Genomic DNA, 24,335 nt, shown 5'->3' with positions numbered 1-24,335 from the left:
AGAGGAGAGGAGAGGGAAAAGAGAAAAGATGGGTTTTTAATGAGAATGGTAATAAATCTGTGAAGAGCACAGTTGAGTGACTTCAGGGAGGGGGACACCCCGAGGTCCTGCCCAGTGAGGTCACCAGGCTCACATCCCACTGTTGCTGTTCCTTTCCAGGAGCTGCTGGACAGAAATGACCTTGAGAACTGGGAGTAAACCTGCAGCCAACAACCCTCCAGCGTCCTCTCCTCCCAGAGCTGCTCCAGCAGCAGCTCCCAGGAGCCCTTCCAAGGCTTTGGGACTCTGCTGGCAGGGAACAAGCTGCTGCAGAGCGAGGAACTCGGATGTCTCATTGCAAAAACAGCAGGTCAGGCTGAAGGTGAAATTCTTGGCCCCCTGCTTTTGTTTCTGATGATTTTTGCCGGGCAAATCTTCGCCCTCCTCTCCCTGACACCTCCTCTGCTGGACACCACCTGCCCCAGAAGGGTTTGTCCTCCCTGGGGGGAAAGGTCCTGATGAAAAAGCAACGAGAGAATTTTGCTTTCTTTGTCACTGAGAAACCAAAAAAGCCCTCATGTGACTTTGTAGATGACTTCACACATTTAGAGGGCAGGAAGGAAGTCGGGCTGCAGTGCTCCCTTCGCTCTCCTGTGGGGCGGCGGCTGCGAATTCGGCCTCGTTGACTCCCAAAATGACCCCCCAGACATCCCCCGAGCCCCCCAAATGCTGCTTCTTCAGCATCAAAACAGCCACAGTGGCCCTGGGGATCTTCCACATGGTGAGTTGTGGGGCTGGGAGAGGGCACAGGGAGGTGGAATCTCTCCCCAAGGTTTCCTGCCCCTCGAATTTTCTGTGTTGCCAAAAGAGAAAACCCGATTATTTAAGAGGGATGGACAAAAGAGGGGAAGGTGGTGGGGAAAGGGAGGGAGAGTGGATGAATTTTCCTGGACTGGGAGGGGGTTTTAACTATTTTTGCCTGGCTCTACCAATTGGAGCCCATGGAAAGTCACTGTGCTTCCTGGTTTTCCCCTGCTCAGGGCAGGGACTCTTACCAGGGCTGGGTGTGGAGCTTGGCCAGGGCTCAGCGTGGAGCCCTGGACCTGCTGGCTACAGTGGGCAGCACTTTCACACTGGGAATGTGGGAATGCCAATGGGAATGTGGGAGTGCTGCAAGAGAGAGGAGGGATTTGTGCTCTGGGTGAGCAAAGAGTGATAGGCAGAGCTGCCTCATCTCTCACTGCATAGTTTGCAGTGCTTCTGTCTCTCTTGGAATCTTCCCTTCCCTCCCCTCCCCTCCCCTTCCCAAACTTTCCCTTCCCTTCCCCCTGCCCCTCCCAGATCACAGGCAGTGGGACCTGCCCCCCGTTTTTGGAGCAGATGCTGCAAAGCCACAGCTGGGGCTTCGCTCTGCTCCCCCTCTGCCCCCCCTGGAAGTGCCCTCAGTGCCAGGGCTGCCTGGGGAGGAAGGTTTTCATCTCTCAGTGACACCCCTAGTGCAGTTCAGCCACCCCTGGAGGGACCAGCTGGATGTGGGTGGTGGCTGGGAGGGTCTGGGGTCACCCTCAGCACTTGGGGGTGCAGTGTTGTTACACCAGAACAGGGACTGCCCCGAGATGAGCACGGGGGGGGTGTTCAAATGGTGCAGGGGGTGGTTTCAGGGGTTTCAGGGACCACCAGCAACTAAACCACACCTTGGGTTTAGACCAAGCAGCCAGAGATGCTCTTAAACACCTGGAAAGATCCAGTAAAGGATGTTGGGAAAGGGCAGGAGCAGCCTGAGCCCTCAGCTCTCCAACCTGCTGCCACCCCTCAGTGATGTCCCATCACCACAACCCCACAACCTGTGACCCCCCAAATCCTCGAGGGTCCCACTGTGTCTGCACCTCTGGTTTCACATCCTGCCCCACTGAGTTCCTCCATTTGGTTCCCCAAATGCCCTGCATTTCTCCAGGCACACCTCATTTCTCCCCTGAGCATTGCACACCTGTCCCCACCAGCCCTTTCTGCCAGGTCCATCCTCTCAGCCATCCTTTATCCACTTGTACATCCCCACTTATCCTATTTTCCTCTTCCTACAGAACAGCCCAATCTCTTTTACTCAGAGCTCCACGAAAAATGGTTTATTCTTTGATAAGATTGTCTTGTCTTCTTCTTGTCTGTGTCACTTCTTTAAGAGGTAACCCAGAATATCAACCATTTCCCCCACACTCACTTCTCTACCTTTTTGAGGGTGTAGCTGCAGCTGCACAGAGGGATGGAAAGAGAAAAGGGGATTTATACCTTGGCAGTGACTTGGATGATTTGCTGCCTCAATACAGTTGCTCTGGATCAGTATAAATTCCTGCTGTGGGTCCCAGTGAGGGATCACAGCCATGCTGGGTGGGAGCAGTGCCATCAAACACGAGCTCTGGGGCTTTGTGGCCGTGTCTTGTCCCCCTGTAAATTCAATTTGCCTCACTGCTGATCTCTTCAGAGGCAGAGGAAATAAATCCTGGGCATCCTGAAAGCAAACAGGGAAGGAGAAGGAGGGGGATGAGGAGGGGACAGAGGTGTGGGATTAGCAAAGCTTCACTGGCTGCTGAGAGGTGACTTGCAGGTGATGTTCATGGAGGGATTTGTCCTGCTCATCAGCTCCTCTCAGGCATGAAGAGACCTGAAGGAATTTGACATTTAGCTTCAAGATCAGGGCTGGGAATTTGCTTGGCCAGAGGAAGCCTTTAGAAAGCAGCTTGTCTGGAGCTTTTCTCAGTCGTAGACAAGCTTTTCTCTTTGGCAGCAGAAAGTCACCCCTGGGACCTTCCCAGGTCCATCCTCAGCTCTGGCTACGATTCCTGGCAGAGCAGAGCTGGGATTCACTGAGCACTCCCCAGGCTGGGCTGACCTGAGGTGTCCCAGAGACCCTGTGCTGCTCCCTCCTCTTCCTCCTCCTCCTCCTCCTCCTCCTCCTCCCGGAGCATCTCTGTGGCACAAACCAGGGGGAGGAGGAGGAGGCAGCAGGAAGGAAAAGAGAAAATGTTTTGAAAGGAAACCAAGTGGGAACTAAAAACATTCCTCACTTCATCCCACACTGCCACAACAAGCACTTTTCGAGTGAAATAAGGAGGGGTGAAGCTCTGAAAGTGCAGCATTTATGTGTTATTTGCCTTCGGAGTGCTGGGTGTCACCTGCTTCTGTCAGAACCCCACTGGCCCCAGGGACCCCTGGTGATCCTGACATCAAACTGTTCTTGCAGAAACCCTCGTTGGGAAGACAAAAAGGGAGCATCTGCCACCCCAGGGTGGTGTGCATGAACAGAAATCACTCGGGGATCAGTCAAATTGAACGTATCTCAGAAAAAAAAGGCACAACACAACCTCCAAGAGCAGTTTAACCCCACGGGATTATTCACCAGGGGTGGGGGCTGTGTGTGCCAGGCTGTGTGTGCCAGGCTGTGTGTGCCAGGCTGTGCAGATCCTGCCTGCCAAGACACCCCCAATTTATCTGCCTTGATTTAATGAGCAGCTCTGCCTCAGTCCTGCACGATGTCACAGTGTCATGGAACTGTGGAATATCCTGAGCTGAAAGGAACCCACGGGGATCATCAAAATCCAACTCCTGGCACTGCACAGACACCCCAACAATCCCACCCTGGGAGTGGGTGGGAATCCAAACCCTCCTGGAGCTCTGGCAGCCTTGGGGCTGTGCCCAGTGCCCTGGGGAGCCTGGGCAGTGCCCAACCAGCCTCTGGGGGAAGAACCTTTCCCTGATATTTGACTGATCCTCTGGGGCACAGGGGGTGACTCTTGGGGCTGGGCCTGTGCAGGGCTGAGGGTTGGACTCCATGATCCTTGGGGGTCCCTTCCAGCTCTGGATATCCTGGGATTCCAACCCTCCTCTGACACAGCTCCATTCACTCACGTCCTGGTGCCACAAATTCCTTTTACCAAGAAATGTGTTTAACTCCTGTTAAACAGAGGCAGCACCAACCTGAGAGGTGTCCTGCAGGAGTGGAGGACAAGAGAGGAAGAGAGGAAGGGGCTGTGGAGGGGCTGGGGGTCAGCAGCACCCCAAGTGAGCTGGGAATTGGGTGCTGGGGGTGGAATCCTCCTGTTTTAAACTGCCTTTCTCCTGTCAGGACATAACAAAGGGAAAGGGAAGGGGATTCTTGCCTGAGCAGCCCTGGCAGGCTGAAACAAGGACTTTTTGGTTTCTTCTGAAGGGTAAATCTTGAGTCAGAACATGCACAGCCCTGGAGAGGTTCCATCACCACATCCCAGGCCCCATCCACCCAGTGCAGGAGATGGAGAGGTGTCCTGCTCCTCCCAGGGTGTGATGGGGAGCCCAGGGAGAAGGTTGGAGATCATTCTCTCCTCGTAGCTCAGTGCCTCGTTCTTTCCCTGCATTTCTAAGCCCTTGTAAATGGAAAGTTTAAACCAACTTTTGCTTTGAAATTCTTCTCCTTCATCTGTCAGGTCGGGCTTGGGTTTCCTGCCACCTGCTTATCTTTGGGAACTGCAGCTGGTCTGGTTTTGTGGCTCATTTCAACCCCAACAAGGAAACCAAGGGTGTCTTCTGCTCTGCTGTTCCCTCTTTGATAGACCCTGGAGATGGTTCTTTGTGCTGAAGTTTAGCCTCCGGATGAAAATTATAAATCCCTCTGGGGTAGGAGCATTTGGGATTTGATGTCCTGCTTTCACTCATTGTCTTCCAGGAATTAAGCTGATATTTAGGGCTCACTTCATCCATTTTGCTCAGGCCTCCTTTTCACTGAAACCTGAGGGAAAAGAAGCAGTTTATCCCTTTATTTCCCACGTTTCCATTCGAGGGTCTGACCAACAGCAGCAATAAGAAGCAAAATCTCTTTGGGAGCATGAACATAAAAGCTGTCAGAGAAGTTGGGGCACCTGCAGCCAGGTGTGATCCCCATGTGTAGGCAGAGGAGAGACCCTTCACATCCCAGGGTTGATCATCAGGTGTAAAGTCACTTCAGATCGATGCACTTTCACCCTTGACAAGGTTCAGTGCTGCCCTGGGACCTTAAATGCTGTTATAATAAACCTTCTTATGTTAACTTTCTTGTATCCCCATGTAATAAGATCTAAATTTTTTCTCCTTTTCCTGTCGGCCTCAAAGCAAAGTTCAAAGTTCATTTACTGCAGGGCAAAAAACCCCCCAACAACAACAACAAAAAAACCCCAAACACGAGCCCAAAAGAAATCACAGAATCACAGAATGCTTTGGTTTGGAAGGGACCTTAAAGATCATCCAGTTCCAACCCCCTGCTATGTGGCTTTTGAACAACCTGATATCAGCCAGGTTGGGAGAAGACATGAAACACTCAGGAATTGGTTTAAATTCCAAGGGAGGGACTGTGGTGGGATCCCAGGGGTCTGAGTGGGGCTGGGGGGATGCTCACCCTGAACACAAAGGGCTCTGGGGGATGTTCAGCTCCTCTGGAGCTCAGAATCACTCAGATCCTGAGGGCTCAGGATCAACCAGGTGGGAACAGACCTCTGGGATCATCAACCTGTGACCCAACCCCACCTTGTCACCCAGCCCATGGCACTGAGTGACACTGACTGGACACTGAGTGTCCAGTCTGTGCTTAAACACCTCCAGGGACTCCACCCCCTCCCTGGGTAGCCCCTGCCAATGTCTGATCCCTCTCTGTGTAAAGAAAGTTGGTGAGTTTGGGTTTGAAAACAGCTTTGGGTCTGCAGCTGAGGCAGAGACAGTGAGGGAGTGTGTGCTGAGCTCCTGCCTGAGCAGCCTGTCCCCCCCAGCCACGCTTCCCCCTTTCTGGGGGGATGCAGAACCTTCCTTTCTGTGTCTCCGTGGCTTGTTTTCCATCTGTGGCAGCTCTGGCAGCTCTTCCCTGCAGTGGCAGCCCCAGCACCCCTGACTGGAGCTCCTCCTGCCTCATCTTGGATCTCAAATGCCTCCTCCAGACACTGCTGTGACAGAACCTCCTCTCCCTTGTGCCCCCTCACACTCAGCTTTGTCTCAGCTCCCCGAGCAGCTGCTTTTGTGCTGTTTCCAACACACAAAGTTTGCAAACACGAGCACAAACCACACCAGTTCTGGTTCCTCCTTTGCAGCATCACTTCTCGCAGTGGTTGCTGAAGTGAAAGGGCTGCTGGAGCTCTGGTGGAAAAGTTGTTTCAGCTCTACCCAGGTTTGTGTTGATCTTGGTGGCTGATACCAACTGGTTTCCTCACCAGTGTGGGGTTCAGATGACTCAGAATCACAGACTGGGTCGGGCTGGAAGGGCCACAGTGTCCCATCTGGTCCCACCTCCTGCTCCAGCAGGGCCATCCCAGAGCACCTGGCACAGGATTGTGTCCAGAGGGGTCTGGAATATCCCCAGGGAGGAGACTCCACTCCCTCTCTGAGCAAGCAGTTCAGTGCTGACAGCGAAGAAGTTCTTCCTCCTGTCCAGGTGGAGCTTCCTGGGCATCAGTTCCTGCCCGTTCCTGCTGTGCCATTGCTGGGCCCCCCCAGCAGAGCCTGGTCCCTCCTCTGCCCCCTCCCTGCAGCCCCTGACACACCCTGGGGAGGGCCCCTCTCAGGCTCTGCTCTGGAGGCTGAACAGCCCCAGCTCCCTCAGCCTGTCCTGCTCCCAGAGATGCTCCAGCTCCTTCATCTCCACAGCTGCTCCAGGAGCTCCATGTCCCTCCTGCCCCGAGGAGCCCAGAGGTTGTGCAATCCAGATAAAAAGGCTTCTCTCCTTCCCCTCATCACAACCACCTCGTTGTGTTGGGACTTTTGTTGGTGTCTCCTGGCCCTGCTCATCTGCAGAATGGCTGCTCCCAGCACTGGGCCTGGTGCTGGGGTGAAGATGGAGAGGGATGTTGGCTCGGGTTTCTCCTTTTTTTTTGTACACCTCAGGATTTCTTCCCCTGCAGACTCAGTTCAAACTGCACAGGGTGTTTCCTTGGCCTGAGTCCTGCTCTTTGCTCTACCTGCCATCGTGAAAGGTCTTCCTGGACAAGCAGAGAAGAAGTGGCAGCTCTTTCCACAGCAGCAGAGGGGTCCTCAGGGAACGCAGCAGCTCCTTCCCCAGCCACCCACCCTGGCCAGCCAGTCTGAGAACAGCCCAGCACACCCAAGGCTGCGTGGGTTGGGTTTTTTGGAGGCTCTTTTGCAGCTGTAGGGAGCAGGACTGGTAGCCCGTGATCTGCTGCCACCTCAAAGTGCAGAAGAAACGAAAGACAGAACAAGCAGAGGGAGGAAAACAGAGACTGGAGAATGAGGGAGGAAAACAGAGACTGGAGAATGAGGCAGGAAGGGGTGAACAGGATGAGCTGAACAGGGCAGGCAGGAAGGGGACACTGTCAGTGAGGTGAGGAAGGAGCAATAAATGGCACCAGAGCAGTCCTTTACCCCAAAAAGTGGTATTTGCCCTGCCCAGAGTGAGCAGGGACTGATGGACGTTGTGCCCTTGGACTCCTTGTTCTCAGATGCACACGTTTGGTCCCTTGGATGTGCCGGTGTAGGGGACACACTGGAAGAGGGGGATTGTCCCCAGGAGGGGTGGGAGGGGGGGTCTGGCCCCGTGGTTACTGATTTCCTGGTTCTGCTTGCACAGGAATACCCTGGACCTGCTGTTTGAGGGGCTCCTGGTGAGGTCTCCAGCCTTTGGGGGTTTTCTGCACCACCTGAGTGCCCCATGAAGAAGATGGAGAGGGACTTCGGACAAGGGATGGAGGGACAGGACACAGGGAATGGCTTCCCACTGCCAGAAGGCAGGGATAGATGGGATAGTGGGGAGAAATCCTTCCCTGGGAGGGTGGGGAGGCCCTGGCACAGGTTGCCCAGAGAAGCTGTGGCTGCCCCTGGATCCCTGGAAGTGTCCAAGGCCAGCTTGGAGCAACCTGGGCTGGTGGGAGGTGTCTCTGCCCATGGCAGGGGGTGGAACTGGATGATCCTTCAGGTCCCTTCCAACCCAAACCATTCTGGGATTCCATGATTTTTTTGCAGCAGGAGCTCTCCCTATCCAGGGATCACACATAGATTTTTCACTCCACACATCATCCCTGAATGGATGTAGAAGGTCAGGACCAGGACTGAGAGCTCCAGACCAGCAACTCTGTCTCAGTTGCTAAACTCAGGATGGAAAGGCCTCCAGAGTCTGGGGTTTGATAGTTCAATTTGGAGAAAATAATTTCAATTCAATGCGAAAAAAGAACATTCGAAGATTTTCCTCGAATAAATAAAAGAATGAAAGTGGCATTTTTGCCAGTGAAGCAGCACAGCTACACTTACTGAGAGATCTTTGGTCTTTTTGTGTTTCTTTTTACACTTTAAAACTCTGTTATTCCATTTAGCTCAATTCTGAAGCAAAAGGCAATTTCCAGGCATAAAACCGGGACTTCCTGGATAAAAACCATCGAAACCAAACTCATTAAGTTTGTCATTTCTCCATCCTCCTTCTGCTGGCAGAGGAAATACAGTTAAACCCAACCCATTAATAAACTGATAACTTTTGCCTCGATGTTTCCTTGCCCAGGATTTTAAACCTTCTGGGTTTGCTTCCCTTGGAGGCTTTAACCTGCATTTGGTTCTGGGGCCATTTCACCAGCCCTGGAAATAAATCTGCTGATGGGAAGTTGGCCCAGGGTCACTGACTCGTGTCCTTTTGCTTCTGTTCTCCCAGGTCATGAGTGTTTTGCTGCTGATCGAGTATTCCCTGGAGGTGTCCAACGGGAAGGGCTTCCACAAAGATCTGCCCAAGGATTACTACGGGATTGGTGGGTCACTGGGGGGCTGGGGGGGTTTAGAGGGAGCCCAAGGTCCTGCACTGGCCCCTCTTCCTTTTTCAGCAAAGGAAATCAGAACCTGGTGCTCACGGCAGACGGGCCCAGAGCTCAGATGTTGTTTCCCAACCCCCACGATTCCTTGTCACATTCTTCCTGCCACAGCTCAGACATGGAATTGAGGCTTGCAAATTCGGATTTTGGCTTGTTGGGAGATCAGTGTGGAGAAGTTGCCTTCATTTCAGCGGGTCAGCACCCTCACACCCCTTCATCCCCCCTGCAACACACTCGGGATTCACCTCCCAGTCCTGGTTTCTCCTGGTTTCTCCCCCATTCCCAGATTTTCCCAACTCCTGGTGCTGTATTTTTTTAAGAGTGTTGGTCGCAGCCAGACTGTTTTGTATCCCACAAATGCTCACAAGCAGCATATTCCTCATGGTTGGTTGAATTCCTGGATCTGGAGCTCAGAAGGATCTAACACCAGCCCACCTCCCTCCCTTCCCCTGCCCCTCTGACCCCCATTCCCAGATTTTTCCAACTCCTGGCTTGTTTGTTTTTACAGAACTTTGCTTGCAGCCAAAGACTGGTTTGTATCCCACAAATACTCACAGCCATCACATTGCTCACAGTTGGCTGGAGCTGGGAAGGATCTCCCTTAGATCCTTGCACAGATCTGGCTCCCAGAGAGCTGGGACCTCTCTTGTGTGGGTGCCATGAAACAAAAAATAACCCCCCAAAAACCCTCAAATCTTGCTTCACCAGCTTATTCTGCACGAGGCTCTTTGGAAACCACAAGCTCAGGGTGTTTTTACCTTTCTTCAGTCACTTTTCTGTCTAAAACTCCTTTGGTCTCCCCATTCCCTCTGTAACATTCCTGGCATTTGCCTCCCAGTCCTGTCTCCTCCTCCCTTCCCCTGCCCCTCTGACCCCCATTCCCAGATTTTTCCAGCTCCTGGGTTGTTTTTTTACAGAACTTTGGTTGCAGCCAGACTGTTTTTTATCCCACAGCCATCACATTGCTCACAGTTGGCTGGAGCTGGGAAGGATCTCCCTTAGATCCTTACACAGATCTGGCTCCCAGAGAGCTGGGAACTCTCTTGTGTGGGTGCCATGAAACAGAAAATACCTCCCAAAAACCCTCAAATCTTGCTTCACCAGCTTATTCTGCACGAGGCTCTTTGGAAACCACAAGCTCAGAGTGTTTTTACCTTTCTTCAGTCACTTTTCTGTCTAAAACCCCTTTGGTCTCCCCATTCCCACTGCAACACTCCTGGCATTCGCCTCCCAATCCTGGCTTCTCCTCCCTTCCCCTGCCCCTCTGACCCCCATTCCCAGATTTTTCCAGCTCCTGGGTTGTTTTTTTACAGAACTTTGGTTGCAGCCAGACTGTTTTTTATCCCACAGCCATCACATTGCTCACAGTTGGCTGGAGCTGGGAAGGATCTCCCTTAGATCCTTGCACAGCCCTGGCTCCCAGAGAGCTGGGACCTCTCTCGTGTGGGTGCCATGAAACAGAAAATAACCCCCCAAACCTCAAATCTTGCTTCACCAGCTCATTCTGCACGAGAAACCACAAGCTCAGGGTGTTTTTTTTCCTTTCCTTGGTCCCTTCTCAGCACAAACCCACGAGCTGAGATAACCTTTCTGTGCCAGGCAGCCTGGCTCCCTCCCCCGGGGTTGTCTCTCTCCCTGTGGAGAAAAAAAAACCCCACGTTTTTCCAGTGAAAAAGACAACTTCTGGCAGCAGGAATTGCTTGTTCCCTGCTTTTTCCTCGTGTCCTTCCCCAGGCTGCAAGACCCCTGAGAGGGGAGGAAGAGAAAACCAAGTAGAGCAAATTCCTACAGCTCCCAAACCCACTTGTCCCTGGAGGGGGAGTGAGACAGAGTGGAAAGTACCAAAGCAGGAATAGTCACTGTCTGCTGGATTTGTGATGGGTTCACAGTTTTCCTAACCCCCAGCTGGGGTTTAGGAGGCTGTTTTACATCGGTGCTCTGGGGTTTGTTTTATAAAATAAAACCATGGAATGGTTTGGGTTGGAAGAGAGACCTCAAAGATTGTCCAGTTCCAGGACAAAAGGCATTGACGGGGAGCAGAAAATGGGATTTTGGGTGAGTGCTGAGCACAGGACACCGAGGAAGGGGCTGCTTTCAGGGTTCACACCTTTCACAGGGAGCATTAATTCCAAATATCCCAGTCTGGGGGGCTTGGAGGCTCCTTTGCTCTGTGACCCACAGAGGTCCCTCAGCAGCTCTGGCTCCACCCAGCAGCCAGTGCAGAGTGGAAAATGCCCTTTCCAGAGCTTTCCCATGGTGGCAACACCCCAAAGAGGCTCCCAACCCGGCTGTTTGCCAGGGAGATCAGCACAAGACAACCAGGAGAATCCCCCTTTTCCATTTCTGGGACGGGAGTTTTTCATTTCAGTTTTTGAAGCACGTGATGCCAAGTGTGACCTCAAGGCCTTCCTTCCTTTTTCAGTGTTTGGCTGTTTTGCTGCTTTGTGGGAGTATTTTTGTTTGTTTGGGTTTTTTTTGTGTTCTTTTTGGTTGGTTGGTTGGTTTTTTTGTGGGTTTTTTTGTTTGTTTGTTTGGGGGGGTTTTTTGTTTTTTTTTGTTTGTTGGTTTGGTTTTTTTTCTGTTTTTTTTTTGTGTTTGTGTTTTTTGTTTTGCTTTTGGTTTTTTGTTTGGTTTTTTGTTTGTTTTTGTTTGTTTTTTGTTTTGTTGTTTGTTTGTTTGTTTGTTGTGGTTTTTTTGTTTTGTATTGTTTTGTTGTATTTTTGATTGATTTATTGGTTTCAAGGTACCCGCCTTGGCCATGGCCACGGTCACAAATAGTTTGTCCTGCTGGTGGAGCACACAGAGAATTCTGACTAGGACAGTGACCTGAACTGCTCAACACTAAACAAGACATTTGCAGATCAGAATATTTTCCCACAGACCCAGTTATGTAAAAATTACAATTGTTTATCACTATTTTTTTTGCCAAAAAGATCATCCGGGGCCAATAATTTTTCATTTTTTTTCCCCCAAGCATCTGAGTAAAAGATGCTTTAAAGAAACAGAAACAAGGAGACAGATTTTTCAGGTGATTTCTGTGCTATTTTGTGCTTTCTAAGCAAGATTTCTGCAAATCTGGAGGGTGTTCCTTTAAGAATAGAACTGTTCTGAGGGAAATTGGCCCCGTTTTTAACACTCCCCCCCCCTTCCCACACAATTAAAAATGACAGGTTTTCCCCTCCCCCTCTTCCACTGCCTCCTACACCAAAAAAAAACAAAACCAAAAAGGAACATTTTCTAATGAAATCCCCAGCACTTCCACTTGGCTTCTCTTCCCGAGCATTTCAAAGGGCTCTGCTTGGGAGATTCTTCTGATTAGAGCTGGAATAAACACGGCACAACCCCCCCATTTGCAGGAAGGAGCGGGGAAGAGACGGGAAAAGTCCAATCCCACTTCCAAAACCCAGCTGGAAGAGTCGGAGAAAAATTCAGGGAGAGGTTTTGGGGCTGCCCTGAGCATCTGCTGCTCTGTTTGTAGATCCAAACACACCTCAAATAATTCATTCCAAGCTGCAGCCCCGGCCCAGGAGTAGAAACGAGGGAAGGTTTTGTTTTTCACGTCAGACAGCAGGAAAAAAAATACATCCAGGATTTTTTTTCCCTAAGGAATCAGGCTGTTGGTCACAGGAATCTGGTCTCCAGGATCTGCAAATGCCTCAAATTTGGCCCAGGGACCTCCTGCTTCTGGAAGGTCACCTGTCCCCCTGCCAGCCCTGCAGAGGATTCCAGGTGCCATTTGTCCTCCCATGGAACGTCCCAGGCTTCCATGGATTCGCACACAGGGCTGAGAACCGACAGCTCCCACCACCCGAGGGGGTCCCTCCCTCCCCCCAAGTGCTGAACGTGCCCCCAGAAAGGAAGAAAGCATTTTGTTGGAGTCCAATCCTTGGTTCCCGAGATCCCAGCCGTGGTTCCAGCAGCCAGCAGGAAGGGTGACTGTGTCTGCTGTGACAAACAGGAGGCAGACAGTGCTGGGAAAGTTGTTTTCCCCTGGTTTTCCCTTTCTTTCCATCCCTTTGTGCCTGTAGGATTGCAGGGGGGCTCTTTTGGGTTTTTTTTTTTGTCGTTTTACTTAGGGTTTTTTGATCAAGGTTCTGCTTGGAAAACTCAGCTGGGCTCTGCCAGCAATTAGCCCACAGCAGCGGTGGCCAGTTGCCCAATTAATTAACGAGCTTGTGGAGAGAGCTGGAGCATGAGAGCATGGAGAAGGAGAGGCAGAGCAACACAGGATCCAGGGAAACATCGAAATCCTCCCTGGAGCAAACTTGGAGTGCTGCTTCGGGGAGAAAACCCGAGGAAAACGGCTCCAGGCAGTTGGGGTTTTACAGGCCTGGGCTCGGCTCTTTTAGGCTGTTCCTACAAAACCTGCCCTGTTAAGCTGCTTTGTTAAACTCTGCTTAGTTGGGAGGTTACGCCGTCCTGGAGCAGAGGGAAAGCAGCTTTTGGATCGAGCTGCACTTTGGAGCCTGGATTTTCTTCAGGAAGCAAAGCCCTTTGTGTGTCACCCTCCCTGTTCTCAGTCAGGGTTTGCTGCATTTGGGATGGGTTTCTCTGCTGTTTCCTAAGATTTCTTCCTCTTCTGCATTTCAATTCCCATTATTTCGTGAAAAACAGCTCCTGCACTTGGGTTTTTTTATCATGTTATAACTAAAAGCTGGGTTTTTTTGCTCTGTACTTAGGTCATATTTTCACAACTCTCTTTTCCTGACGCAGGTCAGGTGTTTGTTGGACACTTTTGGTCACTCCCTTAGGTCTGGGATGTCTCCCTGCTCCATGTGCAGCAGCTCCTGTAGTGCTGCTCCTTCCCCTCTCCAGATGAGCTATTTTTGAGGGGGTGCTGCCTCCTCAAAGGGTTTTTCCCTCCAAAACTGCAAAAGAAGAGGCTCCTTGTTCTCAGGGAAGGAAGTGCTGGTCAGAGCTGCTTTCCCAACTAAAGATTCCCTATGAGCAAATTGCCTTTCCAGAGGAGACTCAAGGGTGTTGTTAATTCTTGGGGGAAAAGGGAATTTAAAATATCTTCTGTATCAATGCATTTAAACTGAGTGAATGAAGGATGTGAGGAGTGTTGCTGGTGGTGTCACCTGCCCTTGCTGCCAGAGGTAGCTGAGCCCAGCTCTCAGAAATCCCAGAATCCCAGAATATGCCGAGTTGGAAGGGACCCCCAAGGACCATCCAGTCCAACCCTCAGCCCTGCACAGGCCCAGCCCCAATAGTCCCCCCCTGTGCCCCAGAGGATCAGCCAAACCCTCCTGCAGCTCTGGCAGCCTTGGGGCTGTGCCCACTGCCCTGGGGAGCCTGGGCAGTGCCCAACCAGCCTCTGGGGGAAGAACCTTTGCCTGAGATCCAACCTGAGCCTGCCCTGACACAGCTCCAGCCGTTCCCTGGGTCCTGGTGGTGGGAGGTTAAAATTACTGCCTCTTGTCTGCTTGGGCTCTTGAAGATCCTTCCCCAGGTTTCACTGCTCCTTGATCTGTTTTTGAGTCACAAATAATTTCCGCCTCTGACTCATTAACTGAAAACACTCTGCCTTTTTTATTTCTACTTCATTTTACCTTGATATTTAAAATTTCAGTCCTTGGCTCCCTCGTGCCTGAGCTCAGAGCCTGCACGACCTGGTGGCTGAAGAGACAGAAACTTCAAAGACAGATTCGAAAGTGGGCTTAAAAAAGGGGAAAAGGAGTTAATTCCAGCTGCATGACACCCATTACCCTCCCCACAGGATCCTTTGTGCCAGGTTATCACAGTTTCTCTCCTCCTTAGAGCTGTGATTGAACTGGGACAGCAGGGTTTGGTAACATGGTAATTACTTTTATGACTTTTAGCCGATGTTGTCACCAGTTTCCTGCTGATCATCATGTTGTTTGTCATCAGCTTCAACCTCCTCCTGGGTGTGCTGAAGGTAAGATCTCCACCAGTGGCATTGAGCTGCTGGCTCAGACCCGGCCCAGGTGGGAGGGTTTGGAGGAGGGGGCTGGAAGGTGTTCGCTGAAATGCTGAAATATGCTCAGAAAAGCTGATAAATCCCTGTGTCACAGCGTGGGAGGGGGACTGTTTGTATTCTCAGACTCGTCTTCAAGGCTGCTAAATGCCAGAGTTCCCAAATCTGGAGCATCAAGACTAATTTTTCTGGGTTAAGTGATGGAAATGCTCCGATTGGAAATGTTTTATTGCCTCATTTCCTTGCTCTTTTGCAAGCCAGGTCCTGGAGAGGAACTGGAACTCCCCTCTTACAGTGAGGACTCCTTTCCCACTTCAGGAGGAGAAATGACAATGCCTTGGGGTGGGAACCCAAGTAGTTTGGTGTTAGTACCAAGTTTAAGCCCTGCCCAAGCAGCACAGCTCTCCCTCTCTGTGGTAAATTTTGGGGAGAATGGAATGACAGCTCTGATTGGCAAACTTTGGGGACAGTGGAATGACAGTTCTGATGGGATTCAATGCCAGAGTGAAAACTCCCAGAAATTTTCCAAGGGGCTGAAAAAATTCCATGTCGGGGCCTCTCATTGTTTGTTGTCACTGGAGTGGGTGGAATCAGATGCCAAATTTCCAGGGATTTATTTAACCTTGGAGCACCTTAATGTGTGTCCTGTCAGGTCTTGATAGCTGACCTCATTCTCCCAGTTGGAATAGAAATGACTGGAATTGCTTTTCTCTCTCAGGAGAGGGAACATCTCCTGATCCGAGTAGTTTGGGATTAGTGCCAAGTTTAAGCCCTACCCAAGCAGCAAAGCTCTCCCTCTGTATGGCAAACTTTAGGGACAGTGGAGTGACAGCTCTGATGGGATTCAATGCCAGAGTGAAAACTCCCAGAAGTTTTCCAAGGGGCTGAAAAAATTCCATGTCGGGGCCTCTCATTGTTTGTTGTCACTGGAGTGCGTGGAATCAGATGTCAGAACTCCAGGGACTTATTTAATTTAATTTAATTTAATTTTGGAGCACCTTAATATATGCCCTGTCAGGTGCTGATAGCTGCTCTCATTCTCCCAGTTGGAACAGAAATAACTGGAATTGCTTTTCTCTCTCAGAAGAGGGAACGTCTCCTGATCCCCTTCCTTGCTCTGCAAGTCATGGACTTCCTCCTCAGCCTCCTGACCATGTTCAGCTCCTACCTGCAGGTCCCAGTGCTCATTTCTGTGTCCTCCCTGAGCCACACGGTGGGTAACAGCTTCTTCTGGGGGAGTCTTCTCTGGTTTATAGCAGCTGGAGAATGAAGGGAATAAAGGGTCGTTATTTTGGGCCACAGTCCTTCATAGAATCATTTAGGTTGGAAAAGACCTTGGAGAACATCAAGTCCAATGGCTGGAGACAGGATACAACCCAGGCTGGAGGGTTCATAAGGAAAACTGGTGACAGGTGGGACATTTAGTTTCCCCTGGCTAAAAATCTTCCTGTTGATTCGAATTTTGTCTCACGGTTTCGGGGGAAGGTGTTTTTAGGAAGGGTTTACTGGAAAACTGGGGCTATCAGTGCTCCAAGGAGAGGCCTCTTCTGTAGAGCTCGTCTAAATCAACCCAACAAGGTGGTTTGCTCCCCATTTGGGCCAGAATGAGTGAATTTATTAGTGTGAGAAAAGCATAAAATGTGAAGAAGCCTCTAGAAGGGCCACGCTCTCGTAACCACAACCAAATTCCTGTTGCAGCAGGGGCATTCCAAGATCCCCCTCCTGGCTCTGCAGCTGCTGGACTTCTGCCTGACCATCCTCACCCTCTGCAGCTCCTACATGGAGGTGCCCACCTATCTCAGCCTCAAGCCTTCAGACAATGGGGTAGGTCATGGTCAAGCTCCTGGTTTTTCAGGCTGTGAACTCCTGCCAAGCTTCCTTCAGGAATCAGCTTTCTCTGCCCTCTCTGTTCGACCACCAGAGAGGGTTTTCTGCAAGTTCTCCCCCCATGGTGTCCTTTGTGCCTGTGTTCCTTAAAAGCTCTCCTTGTTTTCCTGGTAAGGATCTTATGGATGCAAATTGCAGAGCAGAACGACTGGGACAGACCTGCCTGCAGACATTTTCATCTTTATTCAACAGCCCTGCTTTTAATTTTCATTTCAATCACCCACTGGAAGATGTTTCTTTATTGGGAAAGGAGAGTTTCCCAATTTCTGAGGGACCTCAAACACCATCACTGGGCGTGACCCTGGGACAAGTGTTTGTGACTGAGACCTTCTCCCTCTTTCCACAGGGATTTCTGCCAACCCTGGAGAAGCTGCCAACAGAGGAATATGCCAAAGTGATGATCACCTTCACCATCGCCTTCATCGCCGTCCTCTTCCTCAAGGTAAAAGCTGCTGGGGCTGCAATGGAGCTCCTTTGTCTGGGGAATAGGAAAATTTGGGGTTACTTCTCTCCCAGACCTGCCAGGGTGTTGGAAAGCCTTGTTGGTGTCTCCCTGGGCACAGCAGGAGCTGGTCTGAGGCAGGACTAACATCCAAATCACTGGGTTTTTTTTGCTCCTGCAGATGTGGGTTAGAAAGTTATAAAATCTCTCTTGTATCCAAAATAAGAATTATAAAAACCTCTCTCAGATCCAAAAAACTCTTACTGCCCATCCACCTCTAGAAGGATCAGAGGGTTGAAAACAAAGACGGGAAAGCGTTCTGCTGCTGTGGGACAAAATAAATCGGATTATTGAGGAGCAGGTTGGATCTTCTGCTGGGGTGAGTGGCTGTACCCACACTGGGGTGAGCAGAGTTCTGCACTGACACCCTGGAAGTTCATTAAAAGCAGGAGCTGCTGAATCCTGCAGGCTCCACTGTGAGATGTTTTCTATTCCTCTTGCTTCAGTGGCTCAGAGAACACATTTTTCACTGAGGGGTTCCAGGCCCACTGAGAAAACCAGATCTTTCCAGGTACTTGGGCAGACCCTGTCACAGTGAAAAATTGCTGCCTGTTAGTTGGAAAATACTTTATATTCTTATATTCTGACTCTTCTGAGGTGGCCAGATAAGGCAGGGTGGAGTGTCTTGTCTTGTGTGGCTGCACTGCAGGCCTGGCTTTAGCATATCTTGGAATATTTGCATGAATTATGGACTAGGAGTGGAGATAACCCTGCAGCAGCGGGGTCTGCAACAGCAATCTCACTGACCTGGCAAATGGGTTGATTTGAATTTTCCACGGGATTGGGTCCAAAACTGCTTAACTTGCACTGACTCCTTGGGCTGGAGTTTGGGGGAGGAGGGATAGGGGAGGATAATTAAAAAAAAAACAGTGGACAGGTACAAGTCTCTTCTAAGTACCCCAAAGTATTTTCCCCAGTAATAAAATCAGTCCAAATAACGTGGAAAGTTCTTAAAGAAAACATGTTTCCAAGCTAAGTTATGTTCTTTCCTATCTCAGTTTTTCCCTTTTTCTCCTCACAGCATCTTTTTTGCTCCTCTGCCCCCCTGGGGTGCTCTCAAAATGCAACCAAACCCAAACCAACCCTTCAGACTTCTCCTGGTCTGCTGAACTCCCCCAAACTCCCCCAAAGGAAACCCATCCTTTAAACCCAGTGACAATCCCTCACCTCTTCCCTGGGCAGCAAAACCCTTTTCATGATGGTTCCTTCCAAGTGATAAAGGCCTTCGATGAGAAATGTGGCAACATGAAATATTTTATGATGAGAAACGGGGCGAAAAACACTAAATATTTTATGCCTAAAAAGGCCATTTGGCCAATTTAGGGCACATTGGTTTCGATTCACTGAATGCCCACACTGAGGTGTTCTCTCAATAATGTTGGACTAAGATCTTCTTGCACAAATGGACCTGGTTAATGACCCATCACAAGCATTTACTGCCCTAAAATGGTTCTGTGTGTGGTGCTGTTCTCTGCCAACCTGCAGTTCCTGTCCCCAAATTGTTGTCTGCATCCCACACCGGGGCATAACTCAGCTAAAAGGGGAGAAGATGGGCCACCTGCCCCACTGGCTCTGCCAGAGACCTCGGGTGAGCCCTGCCAGGCTTTCCTCATGCTCTCAGCAGGGAAGATTTCCTGCTGAGGTGCTGCTGCTCCTCTCCCTCCTTCTTCTCCCCCCGTGCCAGGAGTGGGGGATGTGTGGAAGGCCCTCCAGGCAGCCCCCCAGCTCCTCACCAGTGGTGGCTGGTTGGGTGGTGACCTGGAGAGCCCTGCGGAATCAGTTGTCCAGGTCTAAATTCCTGGGAGATGCAAAGTATTCCAAGGGCAGGGTGATGCTCCCATTAAGGCAAGATTCCTTGTTGAGCTGTGTATCCACAAGCAATCCTAGAACCATGGAATGATTTGGGTTGGAAGGGACCTTAAAGCTCATCTCATTCCATGGCCAGGGACACCTTCCACCAGCCCAGGCTGCTCCAAGCTGCTCTTGAAGCCTTCCAGGGATGGGAGGTGCCCAAGGTGTCACAGCCTGGTCCTGTGACCTTTATCTCACTTCAATACCATAAACTCCTCCTCCTCCTCCTCTGCCATCACGGTGACAATGCAGAAAAACAGGGGAATGAGACATTTCTGATGGGAAACGAGAACAGGCTTTGCCAGAAGTGCTGCTGGAGTCGCTCCTTCCCGACCTCCAGGACGAGCTTTCCCTCCACGTCCTGGGGCAACAACTGCCAGAGAAGTTTCCCCTCTCCAATCCAGTGTGGAGAAGGGGGTCCTGCAGTGAGTCAGGAGTGGCTTTGGACGAGCCCAAGGTCCCTGCCTGCCTTAGATAAACTGTACTAACAGAGCTGCTAAAACTTGCAATTGCTTGCAGGAGTCACTGTCACTGAACTCATTGCTTGGCACTGCAGCAAACTCCTCCAGAAGCAAACCCAAAGGATGGATTATTCTTTTGCTGCATTATTTTATTTTATTTATTTTATTTTATTTATTTCATTTAATTTCATTTAATTTCATTTTATTTTATTTTTTTTTATTTTATTTATTTTATTTTATTTCATTTCATTTCATTTTATTTCATTTCATTTTATTTTATTTCATATTATTCTATTCTATTCCATTTTATGCTATTCTATTTTATTCCATTTTATTCTATTCTATTTTATTCCATTCTATTCTATTCTGTTTTATTCCATTTTATTCTATTCCATTTTGTTCTATTCCATTTTATTCTATTCTATTTTATTCCATTTTATTCTATTCCATTCCATATTGTTCTATTCCAGTTTATTCTATTCTATTTTATTGTATTTTATTCTATTCTATTCTATTCCATATTGTTCTATTCCAGTTTATTCTATTCTATTTTATTGTATTTTATTCTATTCCATTCTGTTTTATTCCATTTTATTCTATTCTATTTTATTCCCTTTTATTCTATTGTCTTCCATTGTGTTCTATTCCATTTTATTCTCTTCTATTTTATTTTCCTGGGCTTTCCTTCCTGGCTGAGTGGAGGTTTCCACCCAGTTTGATGCCTTCAGTGTCTCCCCCCTTCCCTCTCTGCCCGAGGAAGCTTTGGGTTTTCGCAGCATCCCCTAAAGATGCTCCAAGCTTGGATTTGCCTCCTCATCCCCGAGGGGCTCGGAGAGATGGATTCCTCCAAGCAGACCCTCACTCCTTGGTCCCGTCCTTTGTCTTGGCTTTGTGCCAAGCCCCACAGCCCCCGTTGTCCCGGGAAGTCCTCGCCTGCTTTTCGGGCCACACAACTCCCTGTGTTCCCTTGCAAAGGCCACAGCGGGGCCCCGGGCCAACAAAAACAAGGGGCACACGACTCTCGCCGCACAGAGGAGGCAAAATATTGATTTAACAGGGGATGTTACGCAGACTTTGCTTATTTCCATCTGCCACAGCCCATCAATCGAGCCATTTTTCCCAGAAAAGCTCTATTTATTGCATCTCAGAACGCGGGGAGGGGCAAGGAGGTCCTGTCAGGGAAGTGTAACTGTTGCAAGGACAGGATTTGGTCGGATAAACTGCCTTTTTGGGTCAGCCCTAGTTGGCCATGGAGCCTTGGATCTCTGGAGGGTGGATGTTGTGCCCAAGGTGCTTTTTGAGACATCCAGGCTTTGCAGCCTGCTCGGAAAAATAACATTAAAATGTGCTTTCCTTTCCTCCCGGTGACACTGTGCTCTCAGAGGTCACAGACGTTGTATTTAAGGTGCTTTAAACATCTTCAATTGGGCTTGAAAATTTATATTTAAAAACTTGAAACTTTATATGCCTTAAAAAATTATATTTAATATGCTTGAAACATTATATTCATATGCCTTAAAAATTATATTTAATATGCTTGAAACGTTACATTTATATGCCTTAAAAATTATATTTAATATGCTTGAAACATGATATTTAATGTGCTTGAAACATGATATTTAACGTGCTTGAAACATGATATTTAACGTGCTTTAAACATGATATTTAACGTGCTTTAAACATGATATTTAATGTGCTTGAAACATTATATTTTATGAGCTTTAAATATTATATTTAATGTCATTACCAGTCGTAGTCCCACCCCAGTGTTCTGTTCTGGATCCATGGAGTTCCCACCTTCCTACTGAAGGATGGACAGAGACTGATTGAAGGCCCTGGGACCCAGGATCCCAAACTTCTGCCTCCAGAGAAGAGACTGGGACAACATCAGGCCGATGGCAAAAGTGGGAATGTTCTTGTTGACCTGCAATGCAATGGAAAAATGCCATTTTCCCCTTTTTTTTTAGGCCTATATGTTCAAATGTGTGCTGAGCTGCTTTAAGTACATCAAAGCCAGCAAGAGAGAGGAGGTGAAAGTCGACCCACAAGCAGTTGAAAAGGTGAGGAAAACTCCTTTAGATTTAAAAAAATCACATTTCAGACTCATGAGATCCATGGAGACCCTTCCTTGTGCTTCTCTGGTGGTCTGAGAGAGAGTTTAACCCTTCAAATGTGCATGGACAGGTCCTAAAAATCAGTTTCCATTTATATTCTACTGCATATATTATATATACATTATTTTTGTATTAAATCTTCCAGTGGACTCTGCAAGGAACCTGCAGCTCAGGCTTCAGGCACAGCAGATAAATGGGAATATATCACTTGTAATCTCTGAGCCACAGCAGATAAATGGGAATATATCACTTGTAATCTCTGAGCCACAGCAGATAAATGGGAATATATCACTTGTAATCTCTGAGCCAGAGCTGGGGGTTTAATTTCAGCTGAACTTTGGGTTCTGTGTGTCCAAGAGGGTTTAAAGTTAAGCTTGTCTTCACCTTTCACAGTGTCAGTGTCTGAGTGATTTGGTGCATTGCCCTTCTCCTTAATGATTTGATAATTAATGAATCTCAATCCCCCTCCCCTGGCTAGTGGGGATCTGTGTATGAGCAGCATCCAGCTGCTCTGATACGATGGAAAATTATTGATTCATGGAATATCCTGAGCTGGGAGGGACCCCCAGGGACCCCCCAGTCAACTCCTGGCCCTGCCCAGACACCCCAACAATCCCACCCCGTCCAAACCCTCCTGGAGCTCTGGCAGCTTTGGTGCTGTGCCCACTGGAAGTTGGGAACTTCTGTGAGGTCTCCAAGATCTTTAATCCTCTAAAGATGGATGAGAAGCAAAGAGGGAGGATATGGAATGATAAATGTAGGGGTTTGTCTTGCTGAAACTTGGGAACCAGGCTGAGCCTTGCCCTGCCAGCAGCCTGTGCCCCTGCTGTGCCCCTGTGCCCTCTGCAGTGCCCTGAGCTCAGCTGCTTGGCTGAGATTCTGCACATCAGAGGCTCTTGCTCCATTGATTTCTTCAGGACATGGAGGTGGGACTGGCAGCAAAGTGGTTCTAAAGTGCTGCTGCTCCTCTAACTCTGCTGGATTCCTGCCCTTCATGTCCTACAGCCCACGGGGCTCTTTTACCCAGCTTTGAACCAGCTGGAGAAACACGTCCAGGATCAAACCCAGAGCATAACTGCTGGTCTTCTCTTCCAGGCTGCACTGCCATCCTATGAGGAAGCCTTGGAGTTGCCTGCCAAGGAGTCCCCACCACCCTATGTGACAATCTAAGCTCTGTTCTGGGGAGCAAACCACATCAGTGCTGCTGCTGGTGCCTCTTCCCCTGCTGTCAGATAGTCAGTCCCACCGAGGAATCCTCGCTCTGGAGCAGCCCCATGATCCCAGCTGGGTGATCCAGCCCACTGGGGGATCCTGCAGAGTGGGGGGATTTGATGCCTTGTCCCACACTGGCATTTTGCCTCCCGTTTCTTGCTCATTTTGCCAGCCTGGGCTCCAGGCCCTGCAGGGATTCCCCGGCCTGGCTCTGCCCCGTGGCTGCTGGGACGTGCAGGCGCTGCCTGAGCCCCTCCCGGCCTTGCTTTCTGCCAGGGAGATGCTGCTTCTCGTCTGTCTCACACATAACTGAGATATTTTGGGAGTGGGATGGGGGGGGAAAATGGGGGAGAAGCTTTTCTGTGCCACAGCCCAGCCCTGAAGCTGTGCCAGCCAGACCCCGTGGCAAAGGGAGCATCAGGAGAACGAAGATCTCCCCTGAATTATGACCCAGCTCTCATCCTGTCTGCTTCCCATGAGGATTGATCCATCCAGCACGCTGGGGTGCTCACAGTGTTGCTCTGCCATTTTATACCTGAGTGGTTGCATATTTTATTTTGCTTTTAGTGTGACTTGAAAGATGAGTTTCAATTAAAAAAAAAAAAATGTTAATGGCTTCACCACTTTGCTGTCTGATTTCTGCCTGCTGGGGTCTGATTTCTGATTTCTGAAGCAATAATTTGCTTCCTGGGGAAAAAAAAAATTAGCAAAAACTGGTGCTTTGACCTTGGGGTGATGTTATCACCTGTGTGTGCTGCTTGCAAAGGAAAACCTGGTATTTTTAACAGCAAGTCTGGTAATTTTATCTAAAAATCTTCCTCCATCCTTCCTCTTCTGTGTGTGAGAAAGATCTATGGCATGTTCAAACTGACTGTGCACAGAGCAGTCAGTGCTGATGCCAGAGGAGCAGAGACCAAATTCCAGGTACCTCTCATCTACTTGGGATTATCTGATTTTTTAAAAACTGCTCAGTAGGGAAGTGTAGTTTGCTCAGTAATAACTACTCCAGCATCATCCCCAGCTTGGATCACAGCCTGAAGCAAAACAAACCAACAAGATTCGAGGGAATATTTGCAAAGAATAAATCAGAAGTGTGGTGCTGCCCCGTGGTCTTTTCACTGGGTGGGTATTTATGCATATGGGGATGGAGATAATGATGTTGGTTGGACACTTTTGAGCTGGTTTTCTCATCACTGAAAAGAAAGGATGACTCCCTTTCTCTGTGCTTCATCTTCCACGTTCTGGGAACCAGGACACTCAAAACCAGCCATGAAGTCTGGAAGGTGGCACCACAATGACACCTTAACAGCTCCAGTGCTTTTAAATATGCTTCCAATCATCCACAAAAGCCCACAAAAAGTACAAAAAATCACCCACAAAAGTACCAACCACTCAAATTCTCCAAGGCAGAAAATAATTCCTCTGATCCTAAATGTGGCAATTGTGACCAAAGAGCGAGAGACCAACCCAAAATCCACCCAGGAAAGCTGGCAGAGGAGTGTGAAGAGCCCAGCTTTATGCATCAAGGTCCAGCCCAGTCTCCTGCTTTATTATGTGGAGAGATAAAACATTACCTTTAATTCTGAATAATCAATAGGC

At 49.3% G+C, this 24,335-nt stretch overlaps 1 protein-coding gene across 1 annotated transcript; it reads left to right on the top strand.

The window, feature by feature from the left end:
- Positions 1-456: 456 nt before the first annotated feature.
- On the top strand, positions 457-23,350 carry LAPTM5 (lysosomal protein transmembrane 5). The gene is made up of 8 exons (XM_017830510.1): positions 457-760; positions 8,618-8,711; positions 14,594-14,670; positions 15,794-15,922; positions 16,408-16,533; positions 16,943-17,038; positions 21,378-21,470; positions 22,620-23,350. The coding sequence occupies exons 1-8, from the start codon at positions 674-676 to the stop codon at positions 22,692-22,694; spliced, it is 777 nt and encodes a 258-aa protein (XP_017685999.1). The 5' UTR covers positions 457-673; the 3' UTR covers positions 22,695-23,350.
- The last annotated feature ends 985 nt before the right edge of the window (positions 23,351-24,335 follow it).

The sequence above is a fragment of the Lepidothrix coronata genome, unplaced genomic scaffold (assembly GCF_001604755.1).
Source record: "Lepidothrix coronata isolate B3197 unplaced genomic scaffold, Lepidothrix_coronata-1.0 Scaffold180, whole genome shotgun sequence".
Taxonomy (NCBI): Eukaryota; Metazoa; Chordata; class Aves; order Passeriformes; family Pipridae; genus Lepidothrix; species Lepidothrix coronata.
This window is presented reverse-complemented; position numbering and strand designations above follow the sequence as displayed.

What these genes read in the sequence shown, in the direction of transcription:
- LAPTM5 (XM_017830510.1), top strand. Translation starts at nt 674, where the DNA reads ATGACCCCCCAGACATCCCCCGAGCCCCCCAAATGCTGCTTCTTCAGC. An exon ending in TGTCCTCCCTGAGCCACACG is followed by an intron (nt 15,923 to 16,407) that starts GTGGGTAACAGC and finishes TTCCTGTTGCAG; the next exon opens with CAGGGGCATTCCAAGATCCC. An exon ending in TCGCCGTCCTCTTCCTCAAG is followed by an intron (nt 17,039 to 21,377) that starts GTAAAAGCTGCT and finishes CTTTTTTTTTAG; the next exon opens with GCCTATATGTTCAAATGTGT.